We start from the raw sequence: 19788 nt of genomic DNA on the forward strand, positions 1-19788 counted from the left end.
TTTTTGTTAGAAGATCATTTTAAGAAGTTAGTTATAAATTTTGTATCAAGTGATAGTTATAGCCATCTCGTGAGATCCAAAATAATCGGCTCCAGACTACATCTAGGACAGGCTGGTCAGACGACTATACTTACATACGCCTTCACTCTGAGGACATACGACCTGCTGGACCAAAAGCATCTTCGTATAATCTTTTAAAGCAATCAGTACCTATACTGTTGCTTCAACTGTGTTCTTATTTTATGACAAACTAGCCGTTTCTCGGATTTCACCTACATCCCAGGAAACTTCTTCGCATACTAGGATAAAATATGGACAATAAATATGGCAGCCGGGATACCTGCAAATAATGTAGCTTCCCAACAGGGAAAGTATTGTTCAAAAGGGGTTCGGTAGTTTCGAACCTTTCAGGATACATAAAGCCATACAGGCATATTATACATAAAGGCAAAAGCAAAGCAATTAAACGCTGAGATATTTTTTTAATAGGGGGAAGTATTCGTTACCTATATTCTAAACATAAATGAATGTCACTCAATCTGGCAATTATTGCAATATTAATTTTGTACTTGCATAAATAATATATACCTATAGTATTTTTTTTTATTTACATAAATAAAGTAGTATTTGAAATAGATATATAACTTAAAATGGATTTAACATATGCGTATAGCAAATTACGCAGCCAGTTCGGACGTCAGATAATGTTCTGCGAACAAAGAACGGACATGTGCGACAGCATCAGCGTGAACCCCAGCGAGCACAAGCACTACATCCTGCGCAACCCCGTGCACACCATCACGCAGCACACGCCCAACTTCTCGCAGTGCGAGATCAACACCATCCGGTAGGCGAGCGAGCGAGCGAGCGAACGAGCGAGCGAAGCGCCCCTCCGCGCGACCGCTCGCTCTCACGCCCGCGCCTGTTGCAGCGCCGACTACTCCAACAGCGGCGCCAACCACGCCGAGGGCGGCTGGCCCAAGGACGTGAACGTGAACGACCCCGAGGCCACGCAGCGCTACCGCCGCAAGATCGAGAAGGACGACGCCTACATCCACTGCATCATGGCGCTGTCCCCGGTGAGTGCAACCCTTCTCTACTACGCTACTCGCTCTGCATAGCCCACGAGCCAGCGAACGCCACACCTTGCTACGTTAGGTATATGTGTGCGACTACCACAGTGGGTATGAAAGATGAAGTGCGCCCCTAAGACGACCCACTGACCGAAAGATGGACTACTACGAAGTTTGACTAAAGGTGGTTTTGAAAATGAGTTTGAATAAAAAATCGGTAAAAAAACTTTTAAGTTAAACGGTTTTATCTTATGTGCACTGAAAACTAGAAAATAAAAAAATAGTTACTTACCTGTCAACCTACGTAGGTGGTCCCGGTCATATTGGACTAAAATAAAAACGTGGGGCCCATTAACTATTGCTGTAGTACTCTCTTCTAGAGGTGTAATAGGTGTGAATTGCATCGACTTACTATAATCGTAACTGGAGATTTTGACAATCAATAATCAGCCGTAGCTCATGATCTACCAAAGTATAAAGATATGCTTTGCCATAGGTAGGATTTCACAGGGGCCCCACGTTTTTATTTTAGTCTAATATGACCGGGACCACCTACGTAGGTTGACAGGTAAGTAACTATTTTTATTTTCTAGTTTTCAGTGCACATAAGATAAAACCGTTTAACTTTAAAAGTTTTACCGATTTTTATTTTCTAGTTTTAGTATTTAATGAAAATGCCTACCGAATATTCCTCATTCTATCTAATTCATTTAGTGCATCATTATTACACGGTCTCTTACCTGACAATTTATTACAATCTAATTCCTCAATACATAGCCCTTCCAGATATGTACTTTTTTTTTTAACGACCCCAAAATCATCACATGACCTCTCCTGCTGTGGGTCAGCAGCGGTGAGGAGTGCCAGACTCTTGAATAAGAACCGTTTTGTTCCGTCGTAGGCCTTTTATGTACCAGGGCCGCGGTAACTCTTTCGAACAATCTCGCAGCCCAGGCAGGCCTTGGCCCTGTTAGGCCCCGCTGGAGTTACTGACAGTTTTCTACTTGTGAAGCCCTTTCATTTGATACCCATATTGGTGGGATTGATAAAAAATTGTTATCAGCCATTTGGTAGCGGCGGCCATCTTAGATTTCAATTTTGCATAGTAAATTGTATTCTACTTGTTGAGACCCATCAACATGGGTATCAAATGAACCTACGTTATCCGCCATTTTGTAGCGGCCGCCATCTTGGATTTCAATTTTCTATAGTATATTGTATTCTGCTTGTTGAGCCCTTTCATTTGATACCCATATTGATGGGATTGATAAAACCTACGTTATCCGCCATCTTAGATTTCAATTTTGCATAGTATTATTGTATTCTACTTGTTGAGACCTTTCATTTGATACCCATGTTGATGGGATTTATAAAACCTAAGTTATCCGCCATTTTGTAGAGGCCGCCATCTTGGATTTTAATTTTATATAGTACATTGTATTCTACTGGTTGAGAACTTTCATTTGATACCCATATTGATGGGATTGATAAAACCTACGTTATCCGCCATTTTGTAGCGGCCGCCATCTTGGATTTCAATTTTTTATAGTATATTGTATTCTGCTTGTTGAGCCCTTTCATTTGATACCCATATTGATGGGATTGATAAAATCTACGTTATCCGCCATTTTGTGCCGGCGGCCATATTGGATTTACAATGTTATTGATATTACTATATTGTATTGTCATCGGAATTAAAGGTGTATACAAAATTTCAGATTAATCGGTTGACAGGAAGAGGGTGAAATTTGAATTACTAAATTTGACCCAAGAATAAATAAAACAAACAGGGTGAGCTAAATAAAACCGTTTAAAAATAAAAATACATAACTCAATATTATTTTTTGACAATCGTATCCCACTTTATATTAAAAATTATACCAATATGGGCACTTATTATGTGACAGTTTATTTCGTACAGGGGACAAGACATCTTCGTTGTAGATCATGATGTTCTACAACGAAGTATGTTTAAAGGTTAACTTATATTTTTCTCCCGTATGAGATGAATCGTATCGATCGTATCTCCCGTATCGATATAGTCTTAATAATGGAGGATTCGACGGAGTTAGGTAAAGTATTTTTTTTATATTTTCAAAACTACCTTCAGTCAAACTTTGCAGTAGTCTATCGTTCATACCCACTATAAGGTAGATGCACACAAAAACTTTCAGCCTTTATAGAATACCGTAGGTCTGGCAGAAGTTGGCTCTCGATCTAACAGCTCCGGGTTTGTCATCTTACAGGGACTGGAACGCCTTGTATTGCAAAATAACGCTATAGATATGTACCAGACCTATTACACCGAGCTAGCAAACATGCCTGCGGTAGAGCACAACAGCTGCCGCACGGTGAACGTATACCGGGACGGCGCCGGCGCCACCGCCGTGGACGAGACGGGCCGCACGGTGGCCGTCAGCAGCCCGTGCCGGCCCGTCAGCTCGCTGTGCTGGCTCCCCGACGGCGGCGCGCGCTTCGCTGCCTCCTACGTCGACGTGGACTTCAACCGTGAAACGACCTCTCCACTGTTCGCATACATTTGGGACGTAGAGAACTCCAACATGCCCGAGACGACCATCACGCCGCCGTGTCCGCTGCTGGACCTGCAGTACAACCCGAAGGACGTGAACGTGCTGGCGGGCGGGCTCATGGACGGCGGCGTGGCGGCGTGGGACGTGCGCGAGAAGGCCAAGAAGCCCATCGCGGCCAGTCCGCCGCACGTGGCGCACCGCGACTACGTGCGCAACGTGCTCTTCATCAACGCCAAGACCGGCATGGAGTTCTTCTCCGGCTCGCCCGACGGCGTCGTCAAGTGGTGGGACATGCGCAAGATCGACGAGCCCACCGACGAGATGATCATAGACGTGGTCAAGACGCAGAATGACGTGCAGAGCATGGCCAAGTCCAACGGTATCAGTGTCATGGAGTTTGAACAGACTATACCGACGCGTTTCATGGTCGGAACAGAAAATGGCTATGTGATTAACGGTAATAGAAAGGGTAAAACTGCATTGGATAAGTTACCAGCGAAGGTATGCACAATTTTTTTATAAGTAGTATGTATAATACACATACATTGTATATGTTTCGGCTAAAGCCCCGAAGTGGGGCTAACGCTTGGTGTAGCTGGCTACAAGCGGCTCTAAACTTCGTTGTATCCTCTAAGCTTAGGCTACAACTAGGCGTAGCCGCACACCCGTGGCCATAGTTGGGTCTATCCTATTTACCACAGTGCCGGATTTACCGCAAGGGCTCTGTGGGTGTCCACAACCCTGACGTAGGTACTCGTGACGTCACGTCACAGTATTTCTGCCTTTTATGAAAAACTAGCTGTTGCCCGCGACTTCGTCTGCGTGGGCAATTTGGAATTGTCAAAATACTACTTATGCCGTAGGTGTATTCTTTTACATAACAGTATAATTAGGATAACTACTTAGCAGCAGCACGGGTTGATCAATCAAAGTGGTGTCGACGATGTGTGTCTATTTATATGTATGTCAGTCAGTCAGTCAGTCAGTCAGTCAGTCACCTTTGAGTTTTATATATTTAGATTAGAACTAAACATTATTTTGTTCGTTCCATTACGTACTGATAGGTTCAAACTAATACATTTTACATCCTTCATCATCCTTTATTTTATCTTCCGTGGGGGTTGAATGGGGGTTGAATTAATCAAAATCGTATTTAAGCGAACGTTATCATAAAATTCTGATTCGTCATCAGGACTTCTTCATAAAATCTAAGAAGATGTATACAAACTTTCATCCCCTATTTTATCCCCTTAGGGATGGAATTTATGAAAATCCTTTCTTAAGGGTTGCCTACGCCATAGTAGCTTTATGCATGCAAAGTCTCAGTCCGATCGGTTTAAAATTGACAAAGTTTCATACAAACTTTCATCCCCTATTTTATCGCCTTGGGGGTAGAATTGATCAAAATCCTTTCTTAGCGGATGCCTACGTCATAACATCTACCTGCATGCCAAATTTCAGCCCGATCCGTCCAGTGGTTTCAGCTGTGCGTTGATAGATCACTATGTCAGTCAGTCAGTCAGTCACCTTTGAGTTTTATATATTTAGATAACGAAGTAACTATTAAGTACTACTTTCCAATCCAACAGGGAAATATTTTTTAAATCCATCTAGTTATTTTTGAGTTTATCCATCTATATAATAAATCTGTAGAGAGGTATTTTTTGTACGTTGAAAAATAATAAGCCAGCATTTAAAGGATAACCAACATTACCCATTTCTAACGTTTTTTTGATTTTTTGCCTTTTAATCTGTTTGATTTGCGCGCATCACGAAAAATCTACAAACTCGATATAGAAAACGGATATGTTAAAAAAATTGTTTGTAATTTGCACCCATAACTTAATCTTTGTTTCATCGAAATCATCCTCCGAGCCTTTTCCCAATCATGTTGGAGTCGGCTTCCAGTCTAACCAGATTCAGCTGAGTACCAGTGCTTTACAAAAAGATCTTTTATTAAATAGGGAACATTTTTTTGTTTATATGTACGCCGAAAACTCCAAAACTATTGAACCAATTTTAAAAATTCTTTCACTGTTGATAAGCTATATTATTGCCGAGTAACATAGGCTATTTGTCTGGGCACGGGAAGACGTTCCTTCGGGACACGAGTGAAACCGCGGGAAACAGTAAGAAATAATTAATTATATAATATATATCTTCCTTTCATCTACAAAATTAAATTAATCATTAATAACTGAAAGTTCGAGGCACACGTGGGGCCCGTTTGGCGTGTAGAGCGGAATCCTGGCTTCCTCAAGAATTTCTTGACGGTGGGCGACTGGACGGCGCGCATCTGGAGCGAGGACTGCCGCGAGTCCTCCGTGCTGTGGACGCCGCCGCTGCGGCACCGCGTGACGGACGGCGCGTGGAGTCCCACCAGGTGCGGCGAGAGGCGCGGCGCGGCGCGGCGCGGCGTCCGTCACGCGGTGCCTGCACTCACGCGCGTGTGACGCAGGCTGTCGCTGATGATGCTGACGCAGTACGACGGCGTGCTGTCGGTGTGGGACCTGCTGCGGCGCCAGCACGAGCCCGTGCTCTCCATGCAAGTGTGCGACGAGCCGCTGGTGGCGCTGCGCACGCACGAAGCTGTGAGTGCCACAGCTTGTCGTGTAACACGCCTCTGCAATGATTCTATAACGTTAATCATAGGTACCCTCTACAGTACGCGGGTTTTCACACTAGCGGATTTTGACACGACATGTATACATACACATGTATGTATACACTCAAAAAATTGGCCAAGAGCTTGTCGGACCACGCTCAGTATAGGGTTCCGTAGTTTCCCGAATTTAGCCCATACCTATCCCGACCCCATCAACATCAAAAATGTTAACAGCTCGAAGTTGCCCAATGTATGCCCGATGTACAGCGACATCTTTCGGGAAATTAGATGCTACTTAAAATATTGCAAATACGGTTAAATTAAAATCTTAATTTAGAAACATTTTGTTAAATTTTTCAAAATCTATTAAATGAATCGAGTTCGAGATAATTTTCCTAGAAATCTTATGTAAAGTTCTACATATGATTTTAATTTTCTTATTTTTTAAACTTATACCTATTTCAAAAGTAAGGACACATTTACAGTCGTGGTGGCCTAGTGGTTCGTGGTTCCTAGCTGACTACGGAACCCCAACAGCTGTCAGCTGACACGGCATGGTGTCATCGGTGCCCCGCGCGATAACGAAACTAATTCAATCAGTGGACTTCGTTTATTAATATCCTATATTCTAACAGGGCTCCTTACTAACGTGTGGAAGTATCAAAGGGAATATATACTTATTGGAGCTGTCGCAGACTCTGGCTGCCTCTGACAAAAACGACAAACTTCTATTGACTGCGGTAAGTAAAGTAGTACGTCCCGCTTCCGACGAGCGTGGCGGTCGCGTGGCGGTCGCGTGGCGGGCGCGTGACGGTGTCGTGTCGACCGCAGGTGCTGGAGCGCGAGAGCAAGCGCGAGCGCATCCTGGAGGCGCGCCTGCGCGAGATCCGCCTCAAGCAGCGCCAGGCGGAGGAGGCGAGCCCCACGCACTCCGGCACCGACGTGGACGCGACGGTCGGCGACCGCGACCTCGCCGACGCCACGGCGGACTTCATGCAGGCCGCTAAGAAGGAGCTCGCCTCCATGTAGCCGCGCGACGTCCACTCCGTCACTCCTCATTCTACGATTTACTTATAGGTTCAGATTGAGCCTAGAGTAGGTATTTCGAAGTAAGTAGGTACATTTAATTTATAAAGCTCTATATTATATCTGTATACATAAGTCGACTTAATATCCACTATACCGCGGATCGTTTCGTGTGTTTAAAGTTATATACACCTATTATTTTGTTGATAAAATAATTATAACTTTTATATTATGAACTTAATTAAGAACAAAAATTATACCTAAAGTAAAATGTATAAGATAACTTTTATTCAATAACTAAAGCTATTTTTTGCTATTGAAATATTGCTGATATCTCTGTGTCATACATCTTTAGTCGCTCCAATTTTAAAGTTTTTTTGTAGATAACATCATATTCACAATTAAAAAGATATGTAGTTTAAAAAACTATAAAACACTTGTAAATATCTAAGTATATATTGGACATCAATGGCTAGTAAAAAGGTGTAGGGAAACATCTTGAGGACTAAGTATAGTCTGAAATCACAAACCCGCATTGAGCAAGCGTGGTCATTAATGCTTTAATCCTTTTCCGTGAGACAGGTGGCCTGTGCCCAGCAGTGGGATGATAAAAAGGCTGTAACATATGTATAATAATAATTATTTAAACCTAAATCCAGTTTTCACAAATATCTCAATTAATTTTATGCGTCGGTAGCTAGGTTAGCTTCCAGTTATTACTTTTACTGAGATCCTTTGACTCGAACACTGACAGTGACAGATCATGAGCAGTCAATGTCATCATAACGTAAGTATTATTTGAGTGCCTACATTGACCAGCTGATTTCGAATTTGTTTAATTTAGTTATTTTTTAAAACGTAGCTAACTGCGGCAAGTCTTGTGTATATGAGATATGTAGCATAAGAATACCTAGGTATTTATAGTTACACAAAGATATTACAGGGATCCCATCCAATGCAAGTAATGTGGAGCTGAAAGCTTGTAGGTTATGGTTATTTAAGAATGTCGGTATGGCAAAGCGAGGAACAGCGGTGCGGCGTGGTGCTGCGCGAGGTGTTCGCGTGGCTGGAGGGGCGCGAGCTGGCGCTGGCGGGAGCCGCGTGCCGCGCGTGGCGCCGCGCCGCCGCCGCGCCCGCGCTGTGGCGCCGCCTGCTCGCCGCGCCGCCCGGTACCCGCACGCACGCATGCGCCCTACTTACACAAGCTTGTGTTATTACTGTGTGGGTTTACACTCAACTTGATTCAACTAACATCCAAAAAGACTTCATTGACAACATGAACTACTGTTCTTAATTCTACTAAATGCATCATCTGAATATTAATACACCGGTACCTTTTCGATAACTAGAGAAGCTCTCTGTAAATCAAGGTAAAATAGACTGCATGCTATATTGAAAACTAAGTTCTGCCTACAGATTTACCTGCTTCCTGAAGAGTTAGGTTACTGTCTAGGAACTACTTCCCACACCTCAATACATAAAGCCAACTATTTTTAGTTTTAATTGTGCAGTTTACAAATTACATTGCTAGTTCAACTAAGGTAAAACTGTACAGTTTACAGTTTTGCCTACATAGGTAAAACTGAAGGTCGGCTGACCGGCTGGTCGGCTGACTGAAGCTACATACTGAGATAGCTGCTTCCCGCCGGATGAAGCCGGATGGTAACCAAGACTTATGCTACGTCCTTCTCCCAGGTCAAAGTGCTCTCCTCTCCAGTTATCATCTTAAAAGGTTCAGCAATCCAATTCTTGGGTTATAAGTAGTGTAACTAATACAACTTTCTTTTAAATAATAAAAGAGACAGATAGTTATTTAGTTTATTACAGCCAGTTTTCATGAAAATCTATTTGTTAATCTTTTGTGTGTGAAAGAAAAACAAGGGGTTCCGTACCCAAAGGGCAAAACGGGACACTATTGTTTTCGCTCCTCTGTCTGTCCATCTGGCCGTCTGTCACCAGGCTGTATCTCATGAACTGTGATAGTAAGAGATCTGAAACTTTCACAGATGATGTATTCTTGTTGCCGCTATAACAACAAATACTGAAAACTAGAATTAGGTAAATAAATATTTTTTGGGGCACTCCCATACAACAAACGTGATTTTTTTTGTCAGTTTCATAAATAATGGTATGGAACCCTTCGTGCGCTAGTCCGAGTCGTATTCGGCCGGGTTTATTGATTTTCCTCATTGCAATCAGTTCATATGAATGTAGCATTGATGTCGGGCATTTTGATAATTACTACAATATTGAGATATTACTGAAGAAAGAATTCTGTGTTGATGGATATTTTTTTTATTTTGTGGGAAATCAAAAATTTATTTTATTTTGACTCTTTATCAGGGGCTATTTCCCTCCTTTTTTCAGCTTACGGGTATTTTTGTAACGGTACCTGATTTACTTTTTCATGTTTATACCTAATAGTAGGATCAACCCTTTGGGTTTGTGTTATTGTGGTAGAACAAATGTCCACACCACCATAGTATAATATTATAACCAGCCGCAGTGGAATTTATTCTCTCACTTGGAGTGACTCCCTGTCTGAGTGAAACCCATATTACCCATATGGTAGCTACTTGTGAAAATTAGTAAGTAGGAACGATTTACAAAAACCTTTGGTATGGTTTATTGTCAGATATTATTTCCACAGCTTTACCATTTACGTACCTACTTGCCTAAATAAATTATCTATCTACATCTATATCTTCTTCTTATATATAAAAATGAATTGCTGTTCGTTAGTCTCGCAACTCGAGAACGGCTGGGCCGATTGAACTGATTTTAGTTTTTAAAATGTTTGTCGTTGTCCAGGGCAGGTCTAAATGGTGAGCAAATAAGGAAAAAAAAAATTGCGAGTAAGATTCCCGGGACGGGAGTGATTAGACAAAAACCAACTTACGGAATGCCGCAGAACCACAAAAGTACTAGGACAACATAATTCACCTTAGTAAAGTGTACCAATAACGAAATTTCGATGCAACTGCTCACCATGTACCAGAGCGGCAAAAAATACACCGGGCGCGGGTAATACCGCGGGGAACGGCTAGTATATACAGTCGCGGTCAACTAATTAAAGAAACTGTTGGAATCTTAAATTGCCGCCGCATTTTACCTATCTGTATTTCTTTTTTCTGATTGCTATTGGAACTTTATTTTCTATTTTAAAATATTTAAGAGGGCATTGTGAAATATTAAAACTAAAGACTATCTTCAGTGATCCTCCGTGACAAGATTTTTTTCGCTTTATCCGAATCTCGAGTGGTATAAACCATAACGCTCCATTTGCTCAGAGGAAGAAATGCAAATTATTAATATTATTGATGGTACTTTTCTATAACAACATTCCCTACACTATAACTAAGCATACTAATGAGTACTAATATTCGGGTTTATTTCCTTTTAACTCAGTGACAGCACGACATCCCTAAACGTGCAAGCGGTCAGTTTTGCTTTAAGTCGCTACGGAATTTTCTTCCATGCTTCATAAAAATCTGTGTAAAATTGATCAATGTTTCATGTATGACTTATCGCCATTGTATTTCTGGCCGATTACCAGTTTTTTTGAGGCGACTAATTTCGATGCATTATTTTAGAATTATGCGTATCCCTTTGTTTAATGAGAAAAAAAAATACATTTTTGAACACTTGTTCACTGCACCTTTCACTGAGGTAGTTTAAATATTCAGTTGTCGAGTTCCCTCGACCTTCTTTCGTCTCCAACATCAGGTCAGTTCGAAATCTTCGCTGTTGCATAGTGTTATAAGACATACACCTTATAGTCAAGTTTTTATCCTGCGCATGCCTACAACTTTCAAAAATTGCCCTGGATTTCTCAGGGTTTCCATCATCAGATCCTGACCTGATGATTATGGGACTACCTGTGAGGTATACCCTATCAAACAAAAAAATAATTAAATAAAATAGTCCTATGAACGATGTGTTCATAACAGCGCCTGAAAAATTTTTAAAGCATTTTTTTCGTATGAAGGTGTAAAACAAATAAATTAGAGAGTATGCCATATTTTTTAAAACATTTTTATCTATTTTTTGAGATACGTCACATTGTTATAGGACGTGGGGCAATTTTGTATGGATTGTGATCCGTCTTCTTTGGTGGTCGAATACAATTTAAAGTGGAGTCGTGACTAAAATAGCTGGTACTATTATATTTTTAGACTTTATTTTTCTGGTGTTAAGTAGATATTTTTGGTTACAAAACTAAGGGTATCAAAGCATTTTATGGTGGTCATTATATTTATCCCCCTGTTATTGTGCCGATTGTCGTTACGGCCGATGATCTAATAGCCAAGAGCCTCGACCAACACCTCATGAGGCTCTTGTTAGGCGGCTGGATCAAAGGACTGATTTAGAAACAGATACCTACACGAAAACTCACACACCTACTCACATAGTATCTATTAGTACCTGTGTTGTTAAGTATAATCCTAATTTAGTAATACCTAAGCTACAGTACTCTCAACTTTATCATTGAATAGGTAGGCATTTAAAAATGAATAGGGGTTTTATGATAACATTAGATACCTAATATTATCGGAAATAATCGCTCCGAAAGTTGAAAACAATGGGTCGAGGGACACTTTATTTTTTTTACCTAATACTATGTATTATCCTGTCCTATCTATCAAATAGACAGCAAGTAGTGGACATAAGTGGCTCTACTTCATCTGGGTCATTAGTAAAAATGGGCGTGCCGCAGGGCTCAATTTTAGATCCCTTTTTATTCTTAGCTTATATAAATGATCTCCCGTATATGATGTCTGAGATCTCTGATATTATTTTATTTGCTGATGACACTTCCCTTGTCTTCAAAATTAACAGAAAGGAATCTAGTCCCATAAACGTAAACGATAGCTTGGTTATTCTGAGCAAGTGGTTTGCCGCGAATAACTTGCTTCTTAATTCTTCTAAAACCAAATGTATTAAATTCTCTTTACCCAATGTAACACCAGTAGGGCTCAATATCGTCCTGGACGATAATAAGTTAGATGTTATTAGTCAAACCGTCTTCTTGGGCATCACCATAGACTCTAAATTGCAATGGGGTGCCCACATCTCAGCAATGTCAAAAAGGCTGAGTTCCGCAGCTTATGCAGTCAGAAAAATAAGACAGATTACTGACGTTGCTACTGCTAGGCTCGTGTATTTTGCTTACTTCCATAGTATAATGTCCTACGGTATTTTATTGTGGGGGGCAGCGGCGGACGTAAATTCAATATTTGTACTCCAGAAAAGGGCAGTTCGTGCAATTTATGGCCTCGGCCCTCGCGAGTCACTGAGAGAATTATTTAAAGAAATTGAAATACTTACACTTCCTTCTCTTTATATTCTAGAAAATATAATGTTAGTACGCAAAACTTAAATCAATTTATTGTTAAAAGTGATATACATTCGATTAATACAAGAAACAAGCACAAACTAGTAGTTCCGAGATTCAGATTAACGAAATCGAATAAATCGTTTTTAGGGAACTGTGTCCGTTTTTACAACAAGCTGCCTAAGTGTGTAACCGATCTCACGGATATAAAATTTAAGAACACTGTAAAATCCACCCTCATTAAAAAAGCTTATTATAAAATTCAAGACTTCGTTGACGATAAAGATATTATATGGCGATAACTCATCTCTCCATGTGTGGCTTCCCTGGCAATTAAACGTCTTTTTCTTTTCTCTTTGGATTGTATTGATTTACTGTTTACCTTTCAGTTGCATTGTATAATTTTATCAGCTTACTATTGTTATGTAATAGAATGTTTGTGAAAATATTACTTTTTAAAAGAGTGTCTATGGAGTTTCTTGCCGGCTCTTCTCCATGAGACCAACTTTTTGGAACCGTGCAACTAATTTGACGTTTCATAAGAGCCTGCAAAGGCCTATTTGAAATAAAAACAATTTGATTTTGATTTTGATTTTATCATCAGAACTCAGAGCGTGTGCAAAATTTCATCCTAATCCGAGACCATAAAGAGGGTCAAATTAAGAAGTCAAACCATTTTCTTACATACATAAATATATAGTTACAAGTGAAGCTAATACAAGGTGTTGATTTGCATTTGTGCCATAGTTCAGGAGGAGGACATAAAATACGTAAATAATACAGTAGACGGGAAATAGCTAATATGCACTGCTTTTTTTGTCATTGTAATGTCGTGGTATTCCAGAAGTAATCCAATTTTATGAATAATCGCTGCGTATGCTTTATGTTTGCGTTTGTGTGAGGGCGCAGCACGGTTTTAAGGCCAGTAACATACGCGCCAAGTTTAAATAAGGCTAGATGACATTTACGGAATTCCGAAAAAAATGAAAGAAAAAAAATTACGTACAAATTTTTTGTTGATTTGGGTACGCGTTTTAGAAAAAAACACAAAAATGTTGACATTTGACCTCGAATAACTTTTGACGCACACATGGGATCGATTGGGACTTTTAGTATTTTATTTATAATGATCAAATCTAGCTCTCAACCAAAAATCAGCTTTCTGGGAATTTTTGTTATTTGACCACTACTTTTATGTCTATTTTGACCGGGCTATAAGTAAAATTAGGCGAATCGGGCCCCTGGCTATTCCTCACTATGGCTATTCGTACCTACATACAAGTAACTTTAAAAGTAAGTTAAAAATTCTTTCAGTGTTACATAGGTAGCCCATTTGTTTATCGAGGAAGGCTGTTGGCTTTTTATACGGGTTCGTGCAGAGGTCCCTACGGGATGCAGGTGAAACTGTTGGTGAAACTATATTTTTTCTTAAATGTCCTACGGGATGACACCCATCGTAAAAGTCCTGATTGATTACAAGAGCTATCATTAAATTTGATTCCAATTACATGACTGCTTTTGCGAAAACGTGAGCTTAAAATAAACCTCGTATTTAGAATCCTTACGAAAGTTTATAATTTTCTTAGGAAAATAAAAGTTGTATCTGACCCATTTGCAGAAAGTGACAGACATTAATCGAAATAAGAGCAAAATTTAGTTTAAAATTAAACCAAATAGTATGACATTTTCTATGAATATAAATATTTAATTAATTTCAATTTAGTCCATTAGCCAAGTTCATCGAAGCTGAAGTAGGTAGGTACATGATCCGTGGCGCTCTCGATTGGTCGCTCGACGGCAATGCTAAGGACGCTAGTGGTTCCAGCAGCGGCGTGGGTGTCGTGGCGGCAGGAGTACGTGCTGTTATATAGTTAGGTGATTTGGAATAAAAGGTCCAATTTCCAAATATTAGGTATATTAGAATTTTCTGCAGTAAAACACAAATGAGTACATAAAACGTCACTGGTAAATGTCACTGCATGAGAGATGCACTGGATAAGATAAAGTCACTGGATGAGAAAGTCACTGGATGAGAGAGTCACTGGATGAGAGAGTCACTGGATGAAAGAGTCACTGGATGAGAGAGTCACTGGATGAGAGAGTCACTGGATGAACGACTGGTTAGATCGGATTATTAATTAGTACTGCCCGCTGTCTCACGGGATGACAAACATCGCGCTGGGTGGTCTCTCACACATGCTTAAAGTGCATACAGTGTATAACAGCCCCCGAGGGTAAGACTAAACTTCACCTGAAGAGTGAAGTTTACGTTTATGATGTCCGGATTTTAGGTGCAGGAATTTCAGTAGAGTCGGCAATTTCTAAAGGTTCCTCATTTTTATCAATATTCTTCTTGTTTTTCTTATCTGTCATACGGTGACATTTGCCTGATCTGATACACTTATATAATAAGTATAGGGTTAAGATTAAAACTACGATACTAATTAAAATAGTAGTATAACAATAATATTCACTGTATAAAACTATATGTGGTTTTTCAGTTATTCTGTCTAAACCTTTTATAATAAGGCTTGTTGCTTTAGTATGTTCTGCCATAACAGAATCAAGATTAACATTTTTTAAATTCAATTTTGGAATATTTTGTTTAAGTTTATTGAATGTTACATTATTACAGCATGAATCGTTTATCAAATTAAAGTTTGAGTTTATTTGTTGCATTCTAATAATTTTAGTAACCTTTGGAATTAACCTTAACTCTTTATAATATGCTATACAATGTCTCGGGATACTCAGTATACCTGTGCCTGAAATAGTTGTTTCTGTGTTACTTAGATTGTGACAGTCAATTAACAATTTGGAAGGTTTGTTTATTACATATATCCACTTATTATTATTCAATCTTTGCCAAATTTCATAATTACCTTGTAAGAATTTGGTTTCACATTGATTCGGCACACAAATTAGGGCCTTTGAAATTATTTCCGATTCGCAGATCGGAGTTACGGAACTAGAATAAGTATCTAATGGTTCACATATATAATACGAGCTATATAAAACTTTACAATTAGTTAAACTATCTAGCTTACAATAAGACGATAAATCCTTAGTTATTCCTAAATATTTAGTAGAGGGCACTATTGTAGAAAACGTGTTATTTGTGAGTGTGCCCGCGCGCACGCGGGCTGGCGCGCGGGGCCGCGGCACCGCGCCGGCGCGCCGCTGCTGCACGCGGCGCTGGCGCCAGGCGGCGCGCTGCTGGCGCTGGCGGCCGCCGACGCGACGCTGCTGCTGTGGGCGGCGCGCGCCGGCGCCTGGGCCGAGGCCGGCCGCGCCGACCTGCGCGCGCGCGGCTGGGCGACCGTGGCGCGCTCGCAGTGGGCCACTGCGGGCCGCCTGCTGCTGACCGGCTCGCTCTCCCTCGTGTCCGACTGGGAGTTGTTGGTGCTTCACGTTGACGGTCACCGTCGATTCTAATAAAAATGATACACCTGACTCGTAAAGAATATTTTGAAAAAAAAAAGAAAATTTTCATCCGCAGACGATGGCGGTTGCGGGGCGGTGTACAGCCGCGTGCGGTGCAGCGCGGGCGCCGCGGGCTGCTGGGCTGACCCGGCGGGGGAAGCGTTTCTCTCGTTCGAGCTGCACCGCCTCGGAGCCGGTATCTACTGCACTACAGTCTGGCTCAACGCTGCCACCCAGGTTCTCTACACAATGTCGCTGTGACACACAGTTCTTCTAGGGAACTTTATTCGTTGTCGCCCTTTTCACTATATTATTTTTAGCTACCACGTTAAACTATAGAATCAAGTCATATATTTTCGCATACAGGAGACGGAATCTGAATATGCAGGTGTAACTTCGCCCCTGCTAAGAATCTTCAACGAAGAAGGCGCCCATTTAACGTGAGGAGTTCTGGACACCAGTGTGGTATACCGCGCTAGTATCGGCCGCCACTCACCCCGGCGCCTGTCGCAGGCACGCGCTGGTGGTGCAGTCGGCCGAGCCGCTGTCGGTGGGCGAGCCTGCGGCCGAGCCCGCGGCCGAGCCCGCGGCCGAGGCGGGCGGGCGCGCCGCCTACCTGCGCGCCATCGCGCCTCGCGCGGCGGACGAGGCGCGGGCGCGCGTGCTGGTGGCGGGCGCCGGGTGCCGGCTGGGCGCGTGGCCGGTGCGCGCGCCGCGGCCGCCGCCGCTGCAGGCGAGCGCGGGTGGCGGGCTGGCGGAGCGCGTGCGGCGGCAGCGCGAGCGCCGCGCCGCGCCGGAGCCGGACGCGCCGGAGCCGGACGAGGCGGCCGTGCGCGCCGGCTGCACGCCGCCCGCGCGCCTGGCGCGCCTGCACGCGCCGCTCGTCGGACTCGCCTTGCAAGAGCGGTGAGCAAATCGATACACATCACACAAAAGCACTTAGGTATACAGGAATGAAAAAAACTGGTGGTCCAGAATCGTTAACAGAACATGTCTGCATCATCAGTAAAAGAAAAATGTTCATTCTTTTGTTTGCCCTAAAATCAGCAAAATATGGATACCAACTATTCTTACGCGCGCCGAGCGGAGCTCCGTCAGTAAACCGGTTTCGCGTTGCCGCCGTGCATACTATGACGACTGTGACCGTACTACTTATCGGTTACAAAATAAACATCTTTCGATATCAATAACTTTTCTTTTTTGTACTAAAACACTACAAAATAAAAATATACGTATCTATCTATAAAACTTATTTAAAAATTCATTCCTGTATTACTTACTGAATGACGTCATCTAGGTACTTAAAAACCTATTCATGACATTCGTGCTTCACCTAGGTAGGTAAGTAACCTAGCGAATCCTGTTGTAAGCATAAAAAACCAAAATGTCGTTTAATTCAGGCAGGTCCACCTATATCAGCTTTTCAATCACACAAAATCATTACCTATTACTTACTTATTACATAGCATTCTGGAAAAGGCAAAAAATTTACGGGAGAAACGGCCAATCGAAACGTTTCACACTGGTCAGGTGGTCACCCATTTTCTCAAAAATATGCTTAAGTACCCACTAAAGGTAGTGGGAATTAGCTATTACAGGCCTTAGAAGGTAAAATAATGGCAGTAAGCACATTACCTGGTGAAAGTGAATTTGGCAGCGGGCGGTGTATGTGGGCGGTGAGCAGCGACGGCAGCGCGACGTGCGTGTCCGTGCCTGCGCTGCAGCTGCTGGCGCGCGTGCCGGGCAGTGCCGGCGCCGGCGACCTCCACTACGTGCAGCCCGCCGCCGCCGCCGGCCTCGTGGCGTGGTGAGTGCGGGCGTGGGCGCTACAGCTGTGTACCACGTGAGCTACAGCGCGGCTGTTGCAGGCCGGCGGGCGGGCGCGCGGGCCGCGTGCACTGGGTGGCGGCGGCGGCGTGCGCGGGCGGCGCGCTGGCGCACGGCGCGGCGGCCGTGTGCTGCGTGCTGCTGCGCGACGGAGTGCTGCTGGTGCTGGCCGGCGACGAGCTCTACGTGAGTGCCGCTCGCTCCCCCCCCTGCACCCCGCCCCCGCCCCCGCCCCGCTGACGCGCGTGTGTTGCAGGAGTGGCGCAGCCGCGCGACGCCGCAGCTGGACGCGCGCGGGTGCTAGCTGCGTCACCGCTGCTCGTCGCCGCCGCTCGACAGACAGCTTCACTCACCGCATTCAAATGGCAGCATTACTTGCTTTCATTGGGTATGGCAAAATTAGTTAATTTGTAGCAAATAAATGAGGATTTTGGGTTTTCGTGTCGGGGGTTTGTTATTTATGTTTTGTATTTTATCCGAGTACCTACTTGAAGTACCTACTTGCCTAGTTTTCTTGGGAGTGGGATGCGCGTTTAACAAGTTTAACTGGGGAAAACAATTAATTTTTATTTACATAAATTTAAATTTCTTGATATGTAAATCACGAACCGCTTTGGGAAGTTTATTGTAAAAGCGTATACATTGACCCATGAACGAGTTGCTTACTCTGTGGAGGCGGGTAGCATGTACAGCAAGATTATGTTTATTCCTAGTATTTATGCTATCAGACATTTGAACAAAGTTAGATATGTTTTTACGAACGTACATTTTTTCAAAAATATATTGAGAGGCAACAGTCAGAATATTTATTTCTTTGAATTTCTCTCTGAGAGAAACTTTGGACCCAGGTTATAAATGGCTCGAACAGCTCTTTTCTGTAAAATAAATATAGTCTCAACATCCGCACAGTTTCCCCAAAGGAGGATCCCATACGTCATTGAACTATGAAAGTAACTAAAATAAACTATTCTGGCTGTGTCCACATCGGTGATTAGTTGGATCTTTTTAATAGCATAGGCGGCTGAACTAAGCCTTCCTGACAGTTTAACAATATGTGGGCCCCATTGGAGTTTGGAATCAACGGTCAAACAAAGAAATACCGTTGACTCAACAGGCTTCAACTCTACTCCATTTAGTTGTACATTGGTTGGTAACTGCCTTACGTTAGGCGTTGAGAATTTTAACTTTTTTTAGATTCATTTATCATAGAGGTCGATATCGAGGTCATTAATATAAATAAGGAACAAAAAAGGGCCTAGAATTGAACCCTGTGGAACCCCCATGGTGACCGTAGATCCAGAAGACCTTTTACCGTTGACATCCACCCTCCGAATTCTATTATGCAAATAAGAAGTCAGAAGGTCAAGAGCCTTATTTTTGATACCATAGTGGTGAAGTTTCCTGATGAGTATATCATGGTGCACGCAATCAAAAGCCTTGGACAAGTCGCAGAAAACACCGAGCGCATCCTGCGAATCCTCCCAGGCCGCAATTCCACTTCAGTTCAGCGTTGTGTTTGATGAGTGTCAAACTCATCGCTGCACCGGTCAAACTGGTCAACAATGTGTTGGAGCTTATCCCGTTCTTCTGTGATGTTTACTAATTGACAGTGCAGTTCTGCTATCTCACTCTTTAGTTTACTATTATTGTTTAAAATATTAAGTACTTCCTTCTCATTGTCATCCTGTTCCCTCTGTAGATCTCCACACAAATCGTTATATTTCTTAAGTTCCACTAGTGTTTGTTGAAGTTTACCTTCCTCCAAACGTGCAGTAGCTTTCCTGGTCATTATTCTTTCCATTTTGCACAGAAAAAACAATAACACAGGTAGATGTTTATGAAAGTGTTTAAGTTTGTGTGAGAAACTATTTTCTAGGCACTATTTTGATGATAATTATTCTCCCCAGTAATCACTGATGAAGATTTATAAGATAATTAAGTTGAAAAAAGATAGTACTTACAAAATTC

General features: G+C 42.4%; 2 protein-coding genes across 2 annotated transcripts; both read left to right on the forward strand.

Annotated features, from left to right (window-relative positions):
* The first annotated feature begins 518 nt into the window (after positions 1 to 518).
* LOC110383190 (dynein intermediate chain 3, ciliary) lies at positions 519 to 7489 on the forward strand. The gene is made up of 7 exons (XM_021343933.3): positions 519 to 847; positions 932 to 1079; positions 3320 to 4105; positions 5809 to 5987; positions 6063 to 6195; positions 6845 to 6949; positions 7041 to 7489. The coding sequence occupies exons 1-7, from the start codon at positions 651 to 653 to the stop codon at positions 7236 to 7238; spliced, it is 1746 nt and encodes a 581-aa protein (XP_021199608.1). The 5' UTR covers positions 519 to 650; the 3' UTR covers positions 7239 to 7489.
* A 207-nt stretch (positions 7490 to 7696) lies between these two features.
* On the forward strand, positions 7697 to 19024 carry LOC110383186 (uncharacterized). Its single transcript, XM_064035063.1, has 8 exons — positions 7697 to 8521; positions 15662 to 15988; positions 16070 to 16230; positions 16360 to 16433; positions 16507 to 16899; positions 17651 to 17800; positions 17862 to 18006; positions 18077 to 19024. Exons 1-8 carry the CDS (start codon positions 8239 to 8241, stop codon positions 18122 to 18124), a joined length of 1581 nt encoding a protein of 526 aa, XP_063891133.1. The 5' UTR covers positions 7697 to 8238; the 3' UTR covers positions 18125 to 19024.
* Positions 19025 to 19788: the final 764 nt, after the last annotated feature.

Source organism: Helicoverpa armigera, chromosome 6 (assembly GCF_030705265.1).
Source record: "Helicoverpa armigera isolate CAAS_96S chromosome 6, ASM3070526v1, whole genome shotgun sequence".
NCBI classification, from domain to species: Eukaryota; Metazoa; Arthropoda; class Insecta; order Lepidoptera; family Noctuidae; genus Helicoverpa; species Helicoverpa armigera.